General features: G+C 49.3%; 1 protein-coding gene across 4 annotated transcripts; it reads left to right on the top strand.

The window, feature by feature from the left end:
• The first annotated feature begins 1,049 nt into the window (after positions 1–1,049).
• On the top strand, positions 1,050–22,810 carry LOC102455635 (tumor necrosis factor receptor superfamily member 14-like). Of its 4 annotated transcripts, none has more exons than XM_075906673.2 (9): positions 1,050–1,803; positions 2,172–2,283; positions 9,822–9,927; positions 11,930–12,055; positions 13,119–13,289; positions 14,581–14,671; positions 15,883–16,067; positions 17,146–17,162; positions 19,466–22,810. In XM_075906673.2, the coding sequence occupies exons 2-9, from the start codon at positions 2,275–2,277 to the stop codon at positions 19,568–19,570; spliced, it is 810 nt and encodes a 269-aa protein (XP_075762788.2). In that variant the 5' UTR covers positions 1,050–1,803; positions 2,172–2,274; the 3' UTR covers positions 19,571–22,810. The 4 variants fall into 4 exon arrangements, with proteins under 4 accessions (XP_075762788.2, XP_075762787.2, XP_075762785.2 ...); XM_075906672.2 differs by having other exon boundaries at positions 1,050–1,807; XM_075906670.2 differs by lacking the exons at positions 1,050–1,803; positions 2,172–2,283 and adding an exon at positions 17,993–18,076 and having other exon boundaries at positions 6,277–9,927.
• Positions 22,811–24,252: the final 1,442 nt, after the last annotated feature.

The following is a 24,252-nucleotide window of genomic DNA, read 5'->3' as shown; positions in this document are numbered from 1 at the left end:
TGTTGGTGAAGGTAGGGCTTAGGGAGGCAAACCCCCAGTCTCAGCCCTACTGCTTCTGCTGGGGCCCCATACCCTATGGGAGCCAAGACGCCCTACTGCCCCCCACCATGGGGAGGTGGGGCAGCCCCCTAATGCCACAGGGAGAAACTGGGAGGCACACAGCCACACATCCCCAGCCTCCCTGGCCTGGAGCATGGGGAGGAGGGAGGACATGTGGCTCCAGCCTCCTCAGCCCCAGAGCATGGGGAGGGCAGAGGCCAGGTGGCTCCAGCGTAATGGGTCTGGAACACTGGAGAGGGAGGAGGGCAGGTGGCTCCAGCATCCCTGGCAGGTTCCAGGACAGCAACACCACCCCAGAACTCCTGCAGTAAATGTAGCCTGAGCCTGACTTGTCTGTAGCGTTCACATCACCAGCCGGGGCACAAGACACATACGCTGAGAGGGGCTATCACATGACACGGTGGTGGCTTTGCTAGAGGGAATCAGGTGTGTTTTGTATAGATAGTTATCTGGGGTTTGCCATGTTGATGTAGGCGTTAGCCGGGAGAGCTTTCACGCTGTGGATACATGGCCACAGCACTTCTCTTGGAGACACCTTCCCGCGGGACAAGGCGCTTCTACCTGTGGGGCTTATTCCGCCCAACCTGCCCCCCATGTCCCAGAGAAACAAGCTGTCCTGGCAAAATGCTGCTCTGCCTCCATAGCTCCATCTGTCCTGGGGCTTTGCTCCTCAGAGCTCCCACCACCCCCTGAGCCACAGAGCCGGGGCCACAGGAATCTCTGAGCCGGACTTGCCTGTAGCATTCACATCACCAGCCTGGACCCAAGAAAAACAGGCTGAGGGGCTCTAACTCCACACGGCTGGGGCTTTGCTGGGGAGAAACAGGTGTGGTCTTATGTGGAGATTTTCCAGTCTGGAAAGAAAGTCCCAGCCTGCAGCTTTCTGTTCAGGCCACTGGTCCAGGAGAGGCTGTGTCATGATCCTGTCCAGGCCACCCCCCACCTACGGTGATTCACAAGAGAAGTGCCCCTTACATCTGATGTGTCTGAGGCAAGGGGAGGTGGAGCTATGGTGGGGATATCCCACCACCCCCTGACCCACAGAGCTGGAGCCACAGGAATCTCTGAGCCGGACTTGCCTGTAGCATTCACATCGCCAGCCGGGGCCCAAGAAAAACAGGCTGAGGGGCTCTTAACTCCACACGGCTGGGGCTTTGCTGGGGACAAGCAGCAGGTGTGTTTTTTTATGGAGACAATTACCTGGATTAAAAATCCTAATGAAGCCCAGGGCAGCACAAGCCGTGTTCCCCTCGGTGTGAGCCTGCAGGGCTAACCCTGTCTGCTGCCCGCTGCACTGCGGGTTTATTTTAATGATCTTTGCGTTTAAAAATTCAACCCGAGACCCGCCTCGCTGGGAAGTTCCTGTTGCATTTTTCACTTTCACTTTCAGTGGTGTCTGGCTGGGACGGTCAGAGCTGCTGTTCGTCTGGTGCTGGGCCGTGGGGCTTGGATTTGGACCCTGATCTGGACCAGAACTGTGGAATTGTGTCCTACTGGAGTGCCCAGGAGGCTCCCAGGAGAAGGGGGCGATGGATCCATGGGGCAGAGCCCGGAGGACAGGACAGTGGCATCGGGCTCACTACGTGCGGTAGTCAAGTATCAGAGGGGTAGCCGTGTTAGTCTGAATCTGCAAAAGCGGCGAGGAGTCCTGTGGCACCTTATAGACTAACTGAAGTGTTGGAGCATAAGCTTTCGTGGGCAAAGACCCACTTCGTCAGATGCAGGAAGTGGAAATTTCCAGAGGCAGGTATAAATATGCAGGCCAGGATCAGGCTGGAGATGACCAGGTGGAGCCAATCAGGGAGGATGAGGCCCACTTCTAACACCTGATCTGGAAGTGTGAATTCCAAGAGAGCAGAAGCTGCTTTTGTAGTTAGCGAGCCATTCACAGTCTTTGTTTAATTCAGAGTTGATTGTGTCAAACTTAAAGATGAACTGTAGCTCAGCAGTTTCTCTTTGAAGTCTGGTCCTGAAGTTTTTTTGCTGCAGGATGGCTACTTTTAGATCTGCAATTGTGTGTCCAGGAAGATTGAAGTGTTCCCTTACAGGTTTTTGTATGTTGCCATTCCTAATATCAGATTTGTGTCCATTGATTCTTTTATGTGTGCTAGCTGGCAATGGTCGGGAGTCGGAGGCCTCGCTGAGCTGTAGAGGTTGGAGACTCCAAGCCCTGTGGGGCACAGAGGCAGACACACTCGGTCTGTTCCCAGGACCATGCTCTGGGTAAGTGGATCTCCAAAAGTCCGGAAATATTCCAGAGCCAACCAGCTTGGGCCTGGCCAGCGCACACAACAGAAATCCTGTGGGAGGTTTGGGGGTGCAAATGTGGGGGCAGGGGACGGTAAAGGGAGGGATTGTGGGAATCGACTGTAACCGATAATACGATCTCGGGAAGCTGAACCTTTTACATTTCTCCTTTTGACTGACTCGGACGAAACGCTTGTTGCCTGCCTGAGTCGGACTTTGTCCTTTGTTTGAGAAGTTCGACCTGCGCTTGAGAAGCCGTTTGGTTCCACCTGGTGGAGACAGCAAAGCACAGCAAAAATGGATCTGGCAAATGTAACTTTTTGCCTTTAACTTAGTAGGAAAACACACGGCTGGAAAATTTTGGTTTGTTCTCATCAGCTGATCCTCAGCCTGGAGCTGGGTGGATCTAAGTGGAATGACCTTTGGTTATGTAGATTGGCAGACGACTTTTTAATGGACACTGATTTTAGAAAAACAAATCATCCTACCCCAAAGTTGCCATTTGCATGGGGAAGTGTTTGAAGATTCTAACTGGACAGCACCTCGTTGTGGTGTGTTGCATTATATCTGTTGCTGCTATAGCCTTATATTTTGTTGGTTTGTATCTGCTGTTTCTGTCTATCGCTGAATCTATCTGGGAACAGGTCAATACAGGCCTGTATGGAAGCTGTGGTAGAATCATAGAATCATAGAATAATAGGACTGGAAGGGACCTCGAGAGGTCATCGAGTCCAGCCCCCCGCCCTCAAGGCAGGATCAAGCTCCGTCTACACCATCCCTGACAGATGTCTATCTAACCTGTTCTTAAATATCTCCAGAGAGGGAGATTCCACCACCTCCCTTGGCAATTTATTCCAATATTTGACCACCCTGACAGTTAGGAATTTTTTCCTAATGTCCAATCTAAACCTCCCCTGCTGCACTTTAAGCCCATTACTCCTTGTCCTGTCCTCAGAAACCAAGAGGAACAAATTTTCGCCTTCCTCCTTGTGACACCCTTTTAGATATTTGAAAACCGCTATCATGTCCCCCCTTAATCTTCTTTTTTCCAAACTAAACAAGCCCAGTTCACGAAGCCTGGCTTCATAGGTCATGTTCTCTAAACCTTTAATCATTCTTGTCGCTCTTCTCTGTACCCTTTCCAATTTCTCCACATCTTTCTTGAAATGTGGCGCCCAGAACTGGACACAGTACTCCAGCTGAGGCCTAACTAGTGCAGAATAGAGCGGCAGAATGACTTCACGAGTTTTGCTTACAACACACCTGTTGATACAACCTAGAATCATATTTGCTTTTTTGGCAACAGCATCACACTGTTGACTCATATTCAACTTGTGGTCCACTATGACCCCTAGATCCCTTTCCGCCATGCTCCTTCCTAGACAGTCGCTTCCCATCTTGTATGTATGGAACTGATTGTTCCTTCCTAAGTGGAGCACTTTGCATTTCTCTTTATTAAACCTCATCCTGTTTACCTCTGACCATTTCTCTAACTTGCTAAGGTCATTTTGAATTATGTCCCTATCCTCCAAAGAAGTCGCAACCCCACCCAGTTTGGTATCATCTGCAAACTTAATAAGAGTACTCTCTATCCCAATATCTACATCATTGATGAAGATATTGAATAGTACGGGTCCCAAAACAGACCCTTGAGGAACTCCACTTGTTATCCCTTTCCAGCAGGATTTAGAACCATTAACAACAACTCTCTGACTACGGTTATTCAGCCAATTATGCACCCACCTTATCGTGGCCCTATCTAAGTTATATTTGCCTAGTTTATCAATAAGAATATCATGCGAGACCGTATCAAATGCCTTACTAAAGTCTAGGTATATGACATCCACCGCTTCTCCCTTATCCACAAGGCTCGTTATCTTTTCAAAGAAAGCTATCAGATTAGTTTGGCATGACTTGTTCTTCACAAACCCATGCTGGCTATTCCCTATCACTTTATTACTTTCCAAGTGTTTGCATACGATTTCCTTAATTACCTGCTCCATTATCTTCCCTGGGACAGACGTTAAACTGACCGGTCTATAATTTCCTGGGTTGTTCTTATTCCCCTTTTTATAGATGGGCACAATATTTGCCTTTTTCCAGTCTTCTGGAATCTCCCCTGTCTGCCATGATTTTTCAAAGATCATAGCTAAAGGCTCAGATACCTCCTCTATCAGCTCCTTGAGTATCCTGGGATGCATTTCATCAGGTCCTGGTGACTTGCTGACATCTAACTTTCCTAAGTGATTTTTAACTTGTTCTTTGTGTATCCTATCTTCTAAACTTACCCTCTCTCTGCTTGTATTCACTACGTTAGGCACACCTCCAGACTTCTCGGTGAAGACCGAAACAAAGAAGTCATTGAGCATCTCCGCCATTTCCAAGTTCCCTGTTACTGCTTCTCCCTCCTCGCTAAGCAGTGGGCCTACCCTGTCCTTGGTCTTCCTCTTGCTTTTAATGTATTTATAAAAGGTCTTCTTGTTTCCCTTTATGCCTGTAGCTAGTTTGATCTCATTTTGTGCCTTTGCCTTTCTAATCTTGCCCCTGCATTCCCGTGTTGCTTGCCTATATTCATCCTTTGTTAGTTGTCCTAGTTTCCATTTTTTATATGACTCCTTTTTTATTTTGAGATCATGCAAGATCTCCTTGTTAAGCCAAGCTGGTCTTTTGCCATATTTTCTATCTTTCCTACACAACGGAATTGTTTGCTTTTGGGCCCTTAACAACGTCCCTTTGAAATACTTCCAACTCTCCTCAGTTGTTTTTCCCTTCAGTCTTGCTTCCCATGGGACCTTACCTACAAGTTCTCTGAGCTTATCAAAATCTGCCTTCCTGAAATCCATAACCTCAATTGTGGTGGTCTCCCTTCTACCTTTCCTTATGATCATGAACTCTATTATTTCGTGATCACTGTCCCCTATACTGTCTTCCACTTTCAAGTTCTCAACTAGTTCCTCCCTATTTGTTAAAACCAAATCCAGAACAGCTTCTCCTCTGGTAGCTTTTTCAACCTTCTGAAACAGAAAGTTGTCTCCAATGCAGTCCAGAAACTTATTGGATAGCCTGTGCCTCGCTGTGTTAGTTTCCCAACATATGTCTGGATAGTTGAAGTCCCCCATCACCACCAAATCTTGGGCTTTGGATAGTTTTGTTAATTGTTTAAAAAAGGCCTCATCCACCTCTTCCACCTGGCTAGGTGGCCTGTAGTAGACTCCTAGCATGATATCACCCTCGTTTTTTACCCCTTTTAGCTTAACCCAGAGACTCTCTACACAGCTATCTCCTACGTTCATCTCCACTTCAGTCCAAGTGTGTACATTTTTAATATACAAGGCAACCCCTCCTCCCTTTTTTCCCTGTCTGTCCTTCCTGAGCAAGCCGTACCCTTCCATACCAATATTCCAATCATGCGTCCCATCCCACCAGGTTTCTGTAATACCAATGATATCATAGTTGTATTTATTGGTTAGCAATTCCAGTTCTTCCTGCTTATTACCCATACTTCTCGCATTTGTATATAGGCATCTAAGATACTGATTTGATCTTGCCTCCCTGTTGTGCCCTGACCCTCCTTTCTCCTTGCCATTATAGGCCGTAGTCCCCCCCATTTCCAACCCATCTCCCAGTCCCGCACATTCAGCACTTACCTGTGGGCTTTGCTCACCTGCCCCCGACAAACCTAGTTTAAAGCCCTCCTCACAAGGTTAGCCAGTCTGTGTCCAAACAAGGCCTTCCCGCTCCTGGAAAGGTGAACTCCATCTCCGCCAAGCAGTCCTTCCTGGAAGAGCACCCCGTGATCAAGGAAGCCGAATCCCTCCTGGCGACACCATCGTCGCAGCCAGGCATTCACCTCCAGGATGCACCTCTCTCTGCCCGGGCCCCTACCTTTGACAGGAAGGATAGAAGAGAATACCACCTGCGCTCCAAACTCCTTCACCCGTACTCCCAAAGCCCTGTAGTCACACTTGATCCGCTCAGTGTCACACCTGGCAGTATCATTTGTGCCCACGTGGATGAGTAGCATGGGGTAGTAGTCAGAGGGCCGGATAATCCTCGACAATGCCTCCGTAACATCTCGGATACGGGCCCCTGGCAGACAGCATACCTCTCGAGATGAGCTGTCAGGGCGACAGATGGGTGCCTCCGTTCCCCTCAGAAGAGAGTCTCCAACCACCACTACTCTACGTTTCCTCCTCGCAGTGGTGGCAGGAGACTGCTCAACCTTGGTGGTGCAAGGCCTGGTCTCCTCCACTGTGGGGGGTGACTCCTTGTCTCCTGCTGAAAGTAAAGAGTAACGGTTATGTAACAACACAGTGGGAGGGTTAGGAGCAGGGGTGGAACACTGCCTGCTGCCGGAAGTAACCAGCTGCCAGTGCTCACCCTGCACTACTGCCTCCTCCATAAGTGGCTGGTCAACAGTCCCACATCCTAGGACAGTGATCTCCGTGGACTCCACAGGAATACTGTCCAGGAATTCCTCATGGCTTCGAATGCTCCTCAGCCTGGCCACCTCCTCCTGTAGCTCTCCCACCTGCTGCCTGAGAGATTCCACCAGCAGGCACCTTTCACAACGGTTGTCTCCCCCAGCCTGGTGGGGTCGCTTTGCTCTCCCTCTTCAACTCCCCTGTCTGCAGTCCCCTGTCCGCTTCGCTCCCCTGGTCGCACTGCTCTGGCTTTTTAAAGCCTGCTTGCCTAGGTCAGGCCTGCCCCCTTCTGAGTCACACAGGGGAAGGCTGAGCCTGAGGCTAATCAGAGGCAATCAAGGGAACAATGGCAGGCTCTCAGTCCCAACTGCCACAGAAGCTGAAACTGAAACTGCTAGCACTCACCTGGAATCAGACTCTCAATTCACACCACTTCAAACTGTAAAATTCAAATAGTCAGGCACAGGCACAGGCACACACTCACACCACAGCTTGTACTCTCACCGGGTAGCCTCTTCGGCGGTGGGGTCGCTTTGCTCTCCCTCTTCAACTCCCCTGTCTGCAGTCCCCTGTCCGCTTCGCTTGTAAGTACTGACCAAATTGTCCCATCCATGCAAGGGGAAGAGACTGTTCCTCTAGAAAATGGAATGTGGTTTCCAAGTGGCTCTCATGTTACCCCTCATACTGCAGGAGTTAGAAAATCCTAAGAGAAGGCGGCTTTAGCTGAAATGTGAAAGGCTACATCTGTGACTCCAGCCCATCACCGTGAGCCCTGTGATTAGACTCAAGCTGAACTGAGCACTCACATGACTCTGGGAAGGTGGATCATGTCCTAGGCTGTGCAGGAGGATTCTAGGCAGACGAGGGACAGGAGAGTTATTTAAGGTTTCAGTGAGAGCAGAGTTTGACCCACACTGTGGAGAGTGGGAATGAGGAGACTGTGAGTAGCAGGCTGACAGGTGAGCAGCAAACACCTCCTATTTGGGCTTCTTCATGTGTCCTCTCCACACAAACACAAGCCATCCCTCCTCTGAATGCGTCCTATGGCTGGGAGGTAGGATGTGGAGCTAGCACGTGGTGCTGTTACTACAGAAATGGGGATAAGCAGTGACACCGGCCACATGTTAAAATGACCTCTTTGAAATGTGAACATAATACCAAAGAATGGACAGACTGCATCAGACTAACGGTCCAACTAGCCCAGTGTCCTGTCTGCCGACAGTGCCCAATGCCAGGTGCCCCAGAGGGGGGAACAGAACAGATAAAAATCAAGTGATCCCTCCCCTCTCGCCCATTCCTAGCTTCTGGCAAACAGAGATGAGGGACACCATTCCTACCCATTTTGGTGGATAGGTTTTGATGGCGGTAACATCCATTAATTCATGCAGTTCTTTTTTAAATCCTGTTAAAGTCCTAATCTTCACAACATCCTCTGGCAAGGAGTTCCCCAGGCTGACTGTGCAGTGCGTGAAGACAATTTTCCTTTTGCTTGTTTTAAATCTGCTACCTATTAATTTTATTTAGTGACCCCATGTTCTTATGTTATGGGAACAAGTAAATAACTTTTCTTTATTCACTTTGTTGGGGGACACCTCTAGTTACCTCTCTCCATTCTGAAAACTGACCATTTATACCTAACCTTTGTTTCCAGTTCTTTAATAGATCGTGAGTAAGGCCATCTGGCCACCCCACCCCATAAACACAGACAATGACCCCAGGCCCTGGTCTAGGCAGGGCAGCAAACAGTTCAGGGGCTCAGGCCGATGCTCAGGCCCAGGAAACAGTCAATATGCCCAGGCCCTTGTGCAGAGCAAGACAACAAACTGTGAGGCTCTTGGCTTACCTTTTGCCTCCTAGCTCTGGTGGAGAGCTGATAAAAGTGCCCAGGCTCCCTGTCTCCCCTGGCTTCACGTGGCTCCCAGAAGCGACATGTCCCTGCGGCCGTTAGGCCCAAGGTAGCTGGAGGCCAGCAGGGCTACAGGGGTGGTAGATGAAGACAGGGGCGGCACACAGAGCCCTCCTGGCTGCCCACTGCGCGTTGGAGCTACAGGAACATCCCGCTTACGGAGGTAAATGCCACCAAGATTCTGCACCCTGCACCTCCTCCCACATGCTAACCCTTTGGCCCAGGTCACAACACCCTCTGCACTCCAGCCCTGAGCTCCCTTGTGCCACCCCACAACTCCTGCCACAGCCTCATGAAAATGAGCAGATGAATCCAGAGGGAGCAAGCATTGGAGGGGGGAGGTTGGAGTGAGTGGGGGTGGGATCTTGGGGAAGGGACGGTGCAGGGGGCAGAGCCGTGGCGCAGTGGCAGAGCAAGGGTGTTCTGTCTTCTGCAATCACAAAATTAACAATCCAGTTCCAGGTTAGTCTCCTTTCAGTCAGACTTTTAGCAGGGGCCGGGAAATTCAGTTTAATTAGTTAACCTGTTAAATTTTAAGTTTAACTGGTTAACTGATTTAACAGGGACAGGCGGGGGCTATTCCATCCCAGCTACTCCGAGCTGGTAGCCCCATGTGGGTTGGGGACAGAAGTGGCAGTAAGGAGGGTGGGGGCGGACAGGCTGCTGGCTCCCAGCGGCGCAGGCTCGGGGCCTGGTGTCTGCAGGCTCACACTGGGTGGAAGCGGCAGGGCAGGGAGGGCTCCTGTGAAGGGTGATGCTTACTGGGCAACCAGTTAACTGGTTACCAGTTCACAGCCTTACATCTAAGCTGCTGTCCCCTCGCACAGACAGGCTGCCATGGCGGTTGGAGTCCCACCTCCAGTTGCACCCTTAGCCCAGTCACTTGTGGTCTGCTACACAGAGCGGGGAGACGGCGCAGGGTCTGTTTAAAGGGGTAGCAGGGGAAACAGGAAGGAGATGGGCGGGGGAGCCTCTAGCTGGCTGCAGGGATGGTGTTTTCCTTGTTGGAATAGCTCCTAGTTCAGTGTCAGGGGAGAGCAGGGTGTCACATGACCACGGGCCCTTTTATTGCAGTAACAGGCAGCATGTGAACGCTGCTTCTTATGGCAAAGGAACCTCGCCCTGTCTGCTCGGGAGCCTGCGCAAAGCCGCTCAGACCCTCTTTCTTCTCTTCCTCCCTTAAGGTGTTTGGCATTCTCTGGATAACACAATTGGCTCATTCGGAAGTGCCACTGTGCCACCCCCATGAATACGAGGTACCGGTTGACTGCTGTCGCAGGTGCTTTGGAGGTACGTAATGTGACTGGGTCTTTCTAAAGATTGACTCTGTCACTTAAGGACACACCCTCTGCTACTGGGAATGTAACTCGGGGTGGGCAATAATTTTTGATGGGAGGGGTCACTCCAAGAATTTGGACATTGGTCGAGGGCCGCACTCTTCCATGATACTAATGGAGGAGGTGCGTGGTCTGGGATGGAGGTTGGTGCAGAAGGGAAGTTGGGGTAAGCGAGGGTGTTTGGGTGAATGAGTCAGTTGTAACCTGGGGCACTGGACTAGGGTTGCAGGGGGTTGGATAGTGACCTGGTGCAGGAGGAGGTCCAGGGGTTTAGGTTGTGAGCTAGGGCAGGAGGGGACTGATCTCGGACGGGGATTAGGGTGCTAGATCTGGGAGGGGGTATGGGTGCAGAAGTGGGGCAGAGGATGTGGGTATGTGGAGTAGCGGGACAGAGGGTTGGGGAAGGGAGGGACTTGGGTACCAGATGAAGGTTCTGACCAGGAGGATTACCAGCCAGCAGCCCCTTCCTGAATCAGCCTCGCTGCCTCCCCCATGCACCACCCTGAAGCCATGTGCTCTGTGAATAACTACGGGCCCCTTGTGCTTCTTGGCTGCCTGTTCTTGAAACCTAAACTAGCCAATGGGATTGTGCTGGGGACAGGAGCAGCATCTAAGTTTCCCCTCCTCTCCGGGCTCAGTTGTTAAAGTGAAACGACTGCACAGCCTCGTTTCTGAGCATGGGGCAAGGAAAATGGGGAGCCTTCCTGGGATTCCCTGCAGTATCCATGGATTGGATCTGGCCCACGGGCTGTATTTTTCCCAGGCCTGATGTAACTGGTGGTGAGAACACAGAGATCTGTCTCTGTTAGGGTTGCCCTGTGTCCACTATTGACACGGACAGTCCGGTATTTTCGCCTCCTGTCTGGTAAAAAAAATTTAGAAAATGTCCGGTATTTTCTGATTTTTTTTTTCTCGACCAGGAGGCGAAAATACCGGGTGCTTACCGGGTTCCGTAAAGGAGTACAGGATCTTTTTGAATGAGGAGTACAGGATCTGTCGAAAATGCCCCGTCTAACCTGCCATTTTTTAAAAGACTCGTTTCGAAAAAAAGCAGCCAATATGCAAATGAAGTGTGGGATATTTAAATCCCGGCTTCATTTGCACTTTCAATACGTCTAATTTACATCCGTCTGCCAACAGAGGGGTATAGTTTTGATGTACCCATACAGAATTGGAAGTGACTGTCAAGGAAGGAGTACTGCTGAAAGAGATTTAGGGGTCATAGTGGACTCCAAGTTCAATATGAGTCAACAGTGTTGCAAAAAAAGCAAACATGATTCTGGGATACATTAACAGGTGTGTTGTGAGCAAGACACGAGAAGTCATTCTTCCGCTCTACTCTGTGCTGATTAGGCCTCAGTTGGAGTATTGTGTCCAGTTCTGGGCACCACATTTAAAGAAAGATGTGGAGAAACTGGAGAAGGTCCAGAGAAGAGCAACAAAAACAATTAAAAGTCTAGAAGAAATGGATTTATGAGGGAAGGCTGAAAGAATTGGGTTTCTTTAGTGTGGAAAAGAGAAGCCCGAGAGGGGACATGGTCCATTTTCTAGTGTCTAAAAGGGTGTCACAAGGAGGAGGGAGCAAAATTGTTTTCCTTGGCTCCGAGGATAGGACAGGAAGCAATGGGCTTAAACTCCAGCTAGGGAGGTTGAGGTTGGACATTGGAAAAACTTCCTGTCAGGGTGGTTAAACACTGGAATAAGTTGCCTGGGGGGTTGTGGAATCTCCAGCACTGGAGATATTTAAGAGCAGGTTGGACAGACATCTATCAGGAATTGTCTAGACAATACTGGATCCTGCCGTAAGGGCAGGAGACTGGACTCAATGACTTCTTGAGGTCCCTTCCAGTTCTAGTGTTCTATGACTCTATATATAATTACCTAATTTTGCAATCTCTGTATTAATGCATTGTATAACTTGGCTTACTCAGGAGCTAATGTTTTGTTTGTGTTAGGGAACACAGTGGCCAGACGTTGTGCACTAAAAGTCACCACGACTTGCATCCCTTGTATGAGAGACAAGTACACGGAGCATCCCAATGGCCTAACAGAGTGCCAGAGATGTGAATTGTGCGACACAGGTAAAAGGAGTGGGGAGGAGGGGATGGGAGAGTGAGAGAGAGAGAGAGAGAGTGTGTGTGTGTGGAAGGTGGATTTTAATTAGTTTTTTGAGTCCTTTTGCCCACTTCACACTGACAAAAGCAGGGCCAATTAGGATACACACCTGGAAGTCCAAGAGCCCGTGTGCTGCACTTTAAAGACCTCTTCCATGAAGGTCCGTGGGATCCTCCCAGGAGTTCATTTGCAGTGGAAAAGTGGGTCTGTAGAGTTAGCAGAAGTGGAACAAACACAATAGATAATAATAATATTCCAGATGGAATGCTCTGTCCTAGACCAGCAGCGCTGTGGCTGCGCCCTCAGGGCCTGTATTGTACCCTGGGAAGGGCAGAACTTCCCTTTTCAGGGCCTGGATGCAGAGCCGTGGTCGAGGGGCACTGGCCTATCTCAGGAGGTGGGAGAGACAAAACACCACCTTGCCGCTCCTCTGCCACTGGGGCCAGCAGGGTCTGGTGGTCCCCAGCATTAATTGGAACAGCCTGCAGGCTGCTCTACTTTGCACCAGCTGCCTCTGGCTCCAAAGCCTGGTCTCAGCAGATGGGGATCAGCAGAGCAGCCAGGAAGAGGGTTTGTGTAGCTGGTGTTGTGACAGCTCTACCCCACCCCACAGTCCCCCTCCAGTGGACTGCTCCTCCAGGGACCCACTGGGCTGGAGGGTGACGTGCTTTGTATGTGACTACAGGGAGCCTGATCCTCCACCACCTTTGTCATTATTATACCTGTGCAGATGATGGCAGAGTGGGTGCAAAGCAGGATTTCAACTGCAACTGAGCAGAGAAGGCTGAATTGAGAGCAATTTGCCCGCACCCTTTGCAGAGATACAAATACAACACAGGGTGCAGGGCGGCTGAGAATCAGGCTCCAGATGGTTTTGTTTACATGGCTACACTGGTTAAGTGGAGATATGATAAACCCCTCTAGCTCCTGTGCCATGTAGCAGTGGATCTGTGAGGATGGGGGGTGCACTTTACTTTTTGTATCTGCTCGGTTTGTCTCCCATTTGTGGTATTTGTTGCTTTGGTACAGGAGCCAGGCTGCCGACAAATGAGAAATGCACGTATATGAAGGAGACTTTGTGCGGCTGCGCCCCGGGGCATTTCTGCAGTTACACCACAGACTGGAACACCACAGACTGGAACTGTGAAATGTGTACTCGCTCCACTGTCTGCCCCCCTGGCTCTAGGCTGAAAGTACCTGGTAAGGAACAGAACTGCTGTAAGTCCAACGCAAAGCTCTGTGGTCCCATGGCGAATGTGGAACAGGGCAAACTGGCTGAGCCTTGGGCCAGGCCAGGCTGAGGTGATGGTGGGGAAGTGACTGGAAGAGTAGCTAGGCTGTACATAGTTGCACGGCTCCAGGGTGGTGTTAGAGCACATGCTGACCTGGATGGGCGGTTAACAGCTGTAGCCAAGGACACTGCTTTCCCTCTCTGCCTGGCTAGACAAGTGGGACTGTTTCACAAACAAACTGCTGAGCTGTGAGCCCTGACCTAGCCCAGCATAAGTCGGTAGCACAGCGGGAAAAGCGCTAAATGATTTCAAACTCCAGCTGTTGTATTGTCACTTGGTGTCCTGTGACTCTGCACTGCTGTGTCTCCTACAGCTTTTGTGCTTTTATACAACTCAGCACCATTAGTTTGAGTCTCACTGTTCCTGTTAGGGTTGCCAGATGGTTGAAACAAAAATACCGCCCCCCCCCCCAAAAAAGGGGAAAAAAATTCTGTTGAAGGGGGAAAAAAAGGATGGGGAGAGACCAAAGTTATTGAGCAAAAAAAAAAAAAAAAAGACTCCAAGTAAGCCCCCCCCCAAAAAAAGTTAAAATAAATCATCATTAAAACAGCATGTCCCCTTTAAGAATTAGTGCAGGGATAGGAACAGGGGAACAGTTGAGCATTAAGACCTAGGGGAAAGCATTGCTTCCCCTAGGTCATTTGGCTGGCAGCTATTTTGTGCCAGCAGCCTTGGGGAACCAGGTAAGCATAGGGGCTGGGGTCAGGGAACTGGGGGTGTTGGGGGCCGGGGGAGGGGGAAGGGAAGGCCGGGTGCTGAGTGTTTCTAGGGTGCCTGGCATTTTCGTCTCCTGGCCAGGGAGAAATTCAGAAAATACCGGACATCTCAGGTGTCCAGTATTCTTTGAAGTTTTTACCAGACAGGAGTCAAAAATACCAGACTGTCCGGGTGAATACCAGACACCTGGCAACCCTAGGAGGCTGGTCCCTGTCATGGCCCAGATATGTGGTGCAGCAGGAGATGCATTTTTCTCCACGTGCCTCTGCTCAACTGAGTACTGACGTATTCAAGTGCCAGGCAGGAATAAAATGCCAGTGCGGCTCAGTTCTTAAAAATGCTAGCTCCTGGACTGACCGAGGTAGGGGTGCAACAAGGTGGGGGTGCTAGTGGGGAGAAGGAGCAGGAGAGCTTCCTGAAACCAAAGCTCCCTTCACCCACGCATTCGGGAGAGAATCCAGTTTTGTCGTCCTCTTTCATAGGCACCGAGTTCAGTGACAACCAATGTGAGGTTTGCCCTGATGGAACCTTCTCAGCATCCAATATGTCCCAGGCCTGCCAGCCATGGACCAAGTAGGTGACCGACTTCATGTGGCCTTTTCCCGGCACTGACTTTACACTCTTGCAGCCAGGGTGATTTCTTTGTATCTCAGTTTTGGGGCCACATCAGACCTGGTCTGTGATTCCCTGAAATTCAGCAGCTGGGGAGCACAACCCAGGATCCCCAGCAATCCCTTTCTGTACCCAGCACTCTCTGTTAGATCTGGATTGGCTTCAGGCCTGTTTTAAAACTTGACATGGGGTGGCTGGTGGGTTCTAATGGCAGGCCCCTCTGCCCCGGCCTCACTGCATCAGTGCAGTGACATGGTGAGAGACTCTGTGGGACCAGGCCCCATGCCAGACTGGGGCAGGGCCACTGGGCAGTGGGGCAGCCCTGGTCCATGGCCAGAGAGCCCCGTGGCCACAGGGGAGGGGGCAGATCACAGGTTCCAAATACACGTGGCACATTGTAGAATGAAGAGCTGACATTCAGCTTCTTCAATTATCCACCCCGGCCCAACGACCTTCTGCCTCCTTGCCAGGGGCTGCTGGGGCCCGTGCAGCCCCTGGCACAGGCTAGGTCAGTTCTGAGGCCTACTGCGGGCCATGGCCCTGTTGGGGTCGCTAATGCGGGTCTGAGCTATCCTTGCCAAGCCCCCTCCCTCAGCCAATCCATCTCCAGCCACCGCCAGCCCCCATACCATGGCCCAGCTGTGCCAGGTGAGGCCCTATCCCACCACACAGCCCATTTGCCCGCCGAGCCATGCAAAGGGGGTGTTGAGCAATGGAGAATCTAGCCCTTTGGCTCACTCAGGGTTCGCTCACAATGGACGGTTGTCCGAGGAGCACCCAAGTCAGCGAGGGAGCCCCACTCTGTGCCGCTTGGGTACAGCAGGGACACTGGCGCTAAACACAGAGCCTTGCGCTGAGGTGTGGGCAGGAAAAGTGTCCGAGAGCAGTTCTGTGTCTGTATTGTGTGTACGTTCCCTGATAACCCTAATCCTATGCCCTGTTAACAAGCTGGGCCCTGAATTCTTTAATGTCCCGGCTTCTTCTGCTCCTGAAGCCTTGAAATGTGTGGGAGTTTGGCCTGGCTAGACTGCAGGCTCGGGCCCAGAATCCAGGTGGGGTCTTATCACATTGGATCTGACTATACTAAGGTGTTCAGCTGATGGACCGACGGGTGAACCCAGATGGCTGTGGACACACTGACGTGTACAGTAACATGTCGCCCTTCATCCTAGGTGCGAAGAGCAAAGGATGACAGAAGCGAAGGCCGGGACACGTATTTCTGATGCCGTTTGTGAGCAAAGCAGCCTGTCCGGCGCTGTGATAGCTGTGATAATTATCCTTCTAGTCTTACTTGCGGCTTCAGGGGCCGGAGGCTACTTTTTATGGCCGAAAGTGAAGAGGAAATATAATGTAACATGTAAGTCAGAAAAGCGAGGGGCCTGTGAAAATCGTAAATGGGTGTATGGCGGGGGGAGGGGCGAGGTGTCAGACTGACAGAGTCTGCATTTGGCACAATGGTCTTTGTTTCACCCTGCCACATGCCAGCCTGTTACCTGACAGCCTCTTGTCACTGAGGATGCCCAGTGTAGTCCAGATCTCCCTTCTGGGAAGAGTTGCCAGTAGGAGCCACTAACCCTCAATGGGGCCTATTTTATAGGGTGACCTGGCTGATCCCAGGCGAGGATGCTGTGCTTTAGCACCAGCTACTGTGGCCATGGACCCTGTCTATCTGGGGAAGATCCTCTCTCTTCCCAGCTTGTGCCTTACACTGGCCCTTGCCCCAGGCCAGCTTCTGCATTGGCTAAAAGTACCAGCTGTTCACATCCTCCCAGCAGCCTGGACCAGTTCTCCCCTTCCCCTGATCTGCCCCATTGCCTGGGGGATCTGCTCCCAAAGTTCCCTGTTCCATTTGCCGGGGGAGCAGTGATGTTCATGGAGCAGGAGTTTGCGTCCTGTTCAGAACCTGTTCCTGCTTCAGAGCTAAGTGCCTCCGCTAGGCCCTGGCCTTTGTCTCCCAGGAGAAGGGCACCGTGCTCAGGTCTAGGCGGGAATGTTCTTTGCTGCGCATAGCTGGGACTGGGACCCAGGGCTCCTGGATTGTGTCCTCAGCCCTGCCATGGCCAGAGTGTGAATTTTGGCCAGTCACTCAGTTCCCCTGCGGTGTCTGCAAATCGTTTTGCGTTTCCTAGAGGTGAGGCGCTATGTAAATGCAAAGGATTGTTAGAGCCCCAAATCCCATTGGATTAGCAACGTCACCAGCCCCCTTCCTCTCCCTGCGGGGTTTCCTCAAGTTGCTGCTAAGTGCAGCGCAGCGAGCGGTTACAGTGCGGGGGGACCCCGTTCTGTGCAGGCGCACACATGGCCACCCCTGAGTCGGAGAGAGCAGCTGGGCCTGCGTCTAAGGGCAGGACATGGCACTGGGACGGTGAACTGATACATTTATGTATTAAAGTGCACCGGAGTTTTCTGACGAGCTGGTTTCTTTTTCTTTGCAGGTAAACAGGGGACAGAGGTGAGTTGTCTGTTCTTTTATTTACTGGGATAAAGCAAGAGGAGCAGGGGCCTGCTTAATGGGGTGGGGGGTGGGGAGTGTGTATGTGTTATAAATTGAGACCTGGGTTCTAAATCACTTCATCACTATGATCCCGATCCTCTTTGATCTGAAAAATATTTTGACTCCTGGTGTCCGTGGGAGCCCGGAGCCTAAATCATAGAACCATAGAGCTGGAAGAGACTTCAGAAGGTCATCAAGTCCAGCCCCCTGCTCTAGGCAGGACCAATCCCAACTAAATCAACCCGGCCAGGGCTTTGTCAAGCCGAGACTTAAAAATCTCTAGGGATGGAGACTCCACTACTTCCCTATTTCGGTCTCTGAGTGGATCTGGGCCAATGCACCTTACTTTCTTCATCTGTGAAATGGGACAGTGCTTACCTTGGGACATTCCCGAAGACGTGACTCAGAAGGAACGAGCCCCTTCCCCCACCTCTCCTGCACTGACACATGCACATTCTGTGGCTGTGCAAGGCCCTGAAAATGGCAGAACCAATGACCTGGGCTGTGCATAGACCCTGATTGCTCCAGGCTGTTTGTAAAGTGCTGTGTGATTCCTGAGTGGAAGGTATCATAGAAATGCAAAGTTCAGCATTTAGCCTGCCCCAGGGTAAAGGACCCCACTAAGTGGACAGCCATAATCCAAACAATGTAATAAACCTTAGCAAGGAATGGCTTGACTGCGTCTTAATTCCAGTTTTATTGAGAGCACAATTGAAAGCAAAATAATCTTTAAAATCTGTAAATTAAAATGGATTTTTTCCTTTTCTTTTGGCCCTTTAATCTCTCAGGCATGCAACCCGGAGCCTGTTTCCCAAACTGCTATTTCCCTGTTACCGGGAAGCTAATATCTCTTACTGGACCAGCTTCTGTGGGTAAGAAACTCGGTTTTGATCCTCACAGAGCTTGTCTACAGGTCTGGAAAAGGGAACTGGAGCATCATAGCTAAATACAAGCTGGGGCAGATTTTGGTGTCTCTCATCCACAACCATGTGGGCGATACCTGACAGTCCTGGCACTCTGGAATGGACTTGCACTAGAAAATGATCAAAGACCAAAACACCCTGTGACCCACATGAGTGACCGCTGGTCACAAAGCAGTCACTCCGTCCCTGGCTTTTCATTCCTCGCCCTCAAACGACATCGGACGAACCTGGAGCTTAGGCAAGGGCTGCACTACAAACTTACACCCATACAGTCACCTCGCTGAGGAGGGAAAAATCCCCCCCGCCTCCTCCGCAGATTGATGTAGTTCTACCGACCAAACCCGTGTGCAGACAGCGCTATGGCGACGGGAGAGCTGCTCCCATTGATGCAGCACCTGGCTCTCTCGGGGTGATTAATGACCCGACAGGAGCTCTTCTGGAGGGGTTGTAGGGTCTTCACTAGAGCGCTACAGCAGCTCAACCCACCAGTGCAGTCTTGCCCATAATGCATCACTCTGCTAGAGAGTAAAAACCATGGAGACAGCAGGGACACTGGTTACACTGGTCATCACTACGATGTGTAACTGACTAACCCTGCATTGTCCTGTGGCTCACAAAGGGTGGTCATTGCCCACTTTGTTTAAATGGTTTCTTGCAACACCTGTTAACCTCCTACGCTGAACAATCTGGCCCACCTTGTATTTCTGTTACACGCGGGTTACTTTTCCCAGTTCTGAAAGGGAGCTCTGGGAAGTTCAAAAGCTTGTCTCTTCCATCCCCAGTAGTTGGCTCAAGAAAAAATATGACCTTTCTTCCCTTGTCTGCCTTTCAGCGTATTTGGTTTGGAAACGGGCATCTCTAGCCCAGCGGCTGTTTTATATCAGGTACTTTAAGATGACCTGAAAGCCAGTTACAAAGTCTAAGATCTGTTCTGCAAGTATTGGATAGGAAAAAATTATGCCTGAGAGCAACATTCCCTCCTCTCTGTTCAATCCATGTGCGGAATTAATTTTGATGTGCATGGAGGCATGTGCCAATGTGCACCACAAGTAGAAAGAAAACCTAGCCATGGGTGCTCTGTTAATCAGCTGGGCAGCATTTCACTCTCATCTGAGTGACTTCACAAGTGGGACACTTACAGGGAACACTGTCTGACAGTGTAACTTACACTTTTGTCCTAAGTGGGGAACTACATTAAAAAGTATAATCCATTGTAATGAATTGAACAACATACTGTAGGACAGAACTCCAGCAGGTGATAGGTAAATGTACCAGCTGTTTCATTGACAATAACTGAAAGTTCATAATGTCTTTGTTTTACTTTGTCATGTTTTAAAGGACGAGCAAAAACAGGCTGAGCCTTTGAAAGACAATAGAGCTGGTACACTTCCTGTTCAGGAAACTGTTACAGAAAATGCAAAATCCTCTCCCGGAAGCATCTGAACAAGCAAAGACAAGAGCCGACGCACTGTTCCAAGTGGGGGAAGAGAGCAAGCAAAGCCATTCGTCAGCCCTGCCAGTGGAAGAGGGGGACCAGAGAGAGGAGTCCTGACTAGAGAGCTACGGGAATTGGGCACCAGCTCTGGTCTCTTCTGCAGCATCAGGGCTACTCTAGAAACCTGAGTGATCAATGACAGAGAATTGCCCCGAGTGTAATGGCTGGAGGCCTCTGAAAATCCCTCTTCACTGGATTCTAGTGAACCTCATCGTCACCTTAGTCTCCATGGCTACCTCCTGTTACTCTGATGCCTTTCTCACACAGACACTGCTGTGGGTAATGTCTGCAGACTGTGGGCTCGTGGATATTTCTGTTTAGTTACTGGATGCAGAGCTGGCCCAAGCTACAGGCTGACCGGGCTACTGCCCAGGACACTGCAGTGTAGGGGACTCCGCGCGGGGGCTGCTGGACCGGATGGGCGCGGGGCTGTGCATGCGCCGGTTCCCCAGGGGTAGGACTGCTCATGGGCCTGGCACCTGGGGTGGGGCCGCCACACTCCTGGGGCCCGGGGCGCATGAATGGCTCAGGTCAGCCCTGACTTGATGATATAGTAAATTGCGGGTCTGTAACATGGATTCAGCAGGCCTCTATTGAGGCCTGTAACATGAAAACAGCCGGTTACCTGGTGAGCAAGACTTTGGTTCAGTAACACGGCAGCCACGAAAGAGGCCCTATTGATAATTGTGTGATTGTGTAAGTTAGATCGAACATGGAAGGATATAGGGAGGCACCGGGTACAGACTGTAAGCCTAAGGGGAGTAGTGGAACATCTTAATAAGACATGTCTTGGTATAAAGAATCCCCAAATACTAATGTACATAACGACCTAGGATCAGGACTGGGCTGAAATTGACAGCATGAAGGATAGTAAGTAAGCCCCCCTTCCGTAAGGTGAGGGGTGGTAACTAGGCAACAGAGGGTGGCAACCTTGTGCATAAAGAAGTGATGTAAGAAGTTTGTACATATCTATAAAAGGCCACCACAAACAGCGAACACTGACCGACCTTGGGCCAGAGGGATGCACTAGGCATCTGAAACGACAGGTGTCATTGCCGACACTTACAGAATGCACAGTGGCTGAACGCTGGCTAGCCGCTGTTAATATGTTATTTGGCAATAGGCCTGCTATGTGTTGGTACATTGTCAACGTGCCAAATGCACAGTGGTTTAGGTTTGAGAATTTCTGCTAACAACTGTTAATGCATCGCATTTGATAATAAATCTGCTCCATGATTTTACCCTTGCCAGCATCTGTCGTTTCCGAGGGCTCTCAGAGATCTCCTGTGTTGACCCAAGTGCACGGGGTCTAACACTCTAGATAAAGGGTGTGCTGACATTGACGCACGCAGCCGAAAGTTTATCATCACCGATAGAGTAGAGGTTCGGTCAGGAGTGCACTGGGACAACCCTGAGAACCCTGACCAGATGACACTGAGACACGGACAGTATGACAGATGAAACCATCTATTCATTAAAATGTTTGAAAGTTTCTTCTCAGGCATCATGCTGGCTCTCCAGACACAAAAACTTCCTGGTATCCAGGAATTTCTCCTGGACCCTTTGCTCTTTGGTCCATATTGAACCAGGAGAACACAAAACACATCATCAAAATGATATAATACACAGCATTAGTTTTATAACTAGACAGTAGACTATAGAATAAAGTGTTGTAGCGCAGTAAATATTAGCTGTTAATATCTCACCCTACATTAACCCTTTACTTTTAATGTCCCTTGTTTATCAGATTGGCTTTGAACCTTCTTAGTGGCTAATATAAAATCCCAGGTGAGAAGAAGGGTTGGAAATAAAGCAAAACCTTTGCGTAGTAGGGATTGGAGGGTGAATGCACCATCTTGCTGCCCTTGACAAAGCAGCAGTCAGATGGCTGGATAATAAGAACATAAGAATGGCCATAATGGGTCAGACTAAAGGTCCATCCAGCCCAGTATCCTGTCTGCCGAGAGTGGCCAATGCCAGGTGTCCCAGAGGGAGCGAATCGAACAGGCAATCTCTCTCATGCCATCCATCTCCACCCTCTGACAAACAGAGGCTAGGGACACCATTCCTTACCCATACTGCCTAATAGCCGTTTATGGACTTAACCTCCATGAATTTATCTAGTTCTCTTTTAAACCCTGTTATAGTCCTAGCCTCCTCAGGCAAGGAGTTCCACAGATTGACCACAGGCTGACTGTGCAGTGCGTGAAGACAATTTTCCTTTTATTTGTTTTAAACCTGCTGCCCATTAGTTTCATTTGGTGGACCCTAGTTCTTATATTATGGGAACAAGTAAATAACTTTTCCTTATTCACTTTCTCCACACCACTCATGATTTTATAGACCTCTATCATATCCCCCCTTAGTCTCCTCCTTTCCAAGCTGAAAAGTCCCAGTCTCTTGAATCTCTCCTCATATGGGATCCGTTCCAAACCCCTAATCATTTTAGTTGCCCTTCTCTGAACCTTTTCTAGTGCCAGTATATCTTTTCTGAAATGAGACGATAAATGTATCGACTTGTGATGCATCTGACAGAAGAAGATAATGGAGTCACATTTCCTGCCTAGCACCTTTTTTGTCAGCTTTTTAAGCCATTCAGTGATTGGATGAGAGACATTACAAGCAGAAGGAGTGGTTTGGTTAAGAGCTATGACACAGTGTAAGCGCCTCAGGGGAGAGAAATGAGGTAAGTATCACTGCTATTCACTGACCTTCTGAGCGGCAATTTCACTCACTGAATCCTAGACTGGAAGGGGCCTTGAGAGTCATCTAGTCCAATCTCCTGCCCTAAATATTATCTAGAGCATCCCTGACAGATGTTTGTCTAATCTGCTCTTAAAAATCTCCAGTGAAGGAGATTCCACAATCTCCCTGGGCAATTTATTGTAAGTGTGCACCCACCTTATACGAAACCTAAACAGCCCTTGATGCAATTTAACTCCATTGCTTCTTGTTCTATCATTGGAGGTTAAGAAGAATAATTTTTCCTCACTTCTTGTAAAAAACTTTTATGTACTGAAACTGTTGTCATGTCCCCTCTGGGTCTTCTCTTCCCCAGACCAAACAAAAATCTGTCAAATCATGTTTTTCTAGACCTTTAATCATTATTGTTGCTCTTCTCTGTACTTTCTCCAGCTTGTCCACATCTTTCCTGAAATGTGGTGGCAAAAACTGAACTCAGTACTCCAGCTGAAGTCTAATGTTATGCTTCTAATGTATTTGAAGAATGTTTTCTTGTTACCATTGATGTCTCTAGCTACTTTTGTCTCATTGTGTGCTTTGGCTTTTCTAATTTTATCCCTAAAGACTTGTGTTATTTGTTTGTATTCATCCTCTCTAATGTGACTTAGTTTCCACTTTTTGTAGTACTCTTGTCAGTGTCAGATGGTTGATGATCTCTGTTAAACCAGGGTGGCCACGAAGGGGTGTTCCATATTCTGTATGGGTATGTCTACACTAGCCCCCTAGTTCAAACTAGGGAGGCTGAGGGCAACCGAAGTTGCTAATGAAGCGCGGGATTTAAATATCCCGCGCTTGATTAGCATAATCCCGACCAGTCATCATTTTTGGAAACTGACTAGCCCGAAGTAACTGCCCGCATCTACACGCGGCAGAGAAGCGGGATTATGATATAAACCCCTTAGTTTGAATTAACTGTTAAACAACATTCCATGAGGAGTAACAGTTAATTCGAACTAAGGGGTTTATCTCGGAATCCCGCTTCTCTGCCACATGTAGACGCGGGCAGTTACTTCGGGCTAGTCAGTTTCCAAAATGGCGTCCGTCCGGGATTATGCTAATCAAGCACAGGATATTTAAATCCTGCGCTTCATTAGCAACTTCAGTCACCCTCATTAGCCTCCCTAGTTTGAATTAGGGGGCTAGTTTAGACATTCCCTCAGGAAATAGGCTTATGAATATAGCTAACTGAAACATGCTTTGTGCGATATACTGTACTTCATTTGATATATCATGGAATGGTTATGAAATCATGAATATAATTATCCTATTTGTATGCATGGATCATTTCTAGATCTGAAGTCAGGAATAGTGACTAATCAAATCTACTGTATGTTCATGTTTGGAAAAGCTTAGTTAACCAAAATGCAGTATTTTATTGTTGGTCTAAGAATATAAGTATAATGATGGCAATAAGTCCTGTATAAGGATTAATTTTGTAAATTCTGTTTGCTTCTGTTTCATCCTGCCAGATAGGGGCTGTGTCCAGACTCAGGGGTTTTTTCGAAAAAAGTAGCCTTTTTTTCGAAAAAACTTCACCTGCGTCTAGACTGCAGCTGCGTTCTTTCGAAATTAAATCGAAAGAATGCGGCTTTTCTTTCGACGGTGGTAAACCTAATTCCACGAGGAAGAAGGCCTTCTTTCGAAAGTGCTCTTTCGAAAGAAGGCGTTCTTGAAAGCAAACAGGCTTTTTAGAAAGAGAGCATCCAGACTCACTGGGTGCTTTCTTTCGAAAAAGCGGCTTACTTTTTCGAAATTCCGTGTGCAGTCTAGACGCTCTCTTTTGAAAGAGGCTTGCAGTCTAGACATAGCCAGGGTGATTAGACGACGTTTACTATAAGATCTTGCTTCTTGTTATCATTACAAATTAAGTTGTGCCTCTATGATGCAA

The sequence above is a fragment of the Pelodiscus sinensis genome, chromosome 24 (assembly GCF_052426305.1).
Source record: "Pelodiscus sinensis isolate ZL-2025 chromosome 24, ASM5242630v1, whole genome shotgun sequence".
NCBI classification, from domain to species: Eukaryota; Metazoa; Chordata; order Testudines; family Trionychidae; genus Pelodiscus; species Pelodiscus sinensis.
Note: the sequence above shows the minus strand (reverse complement) of the source record. Positions and strands in the feature narration are given on the sequence as shown.

Bases quoted from the DNA above. Each gene is read 5' to 3' on its own strand.
- LOC102455635 (XM_075906669.2), top strand. From the start codon at position 9,741: ATGGCAAAGGAACCTCGCCCTGTCTGCTCGGGAGCCTGCGCAAAGCCG. The intron at 9,928-11,929 runs GTACGTAATGTG...TGTTTGTGTTAG, and splicing joins CTGTCGCAGGTGCTTTGGAG to GGAACACAGTGGCCAGACGT. The intron at 13,290-14,580 runs GTAAGGAACAGA...CCTCTTTCATAG, and splicing joins CTCTAGGCTGAAAGTACCTG to GCACCGAGTTCAGTGACAAC.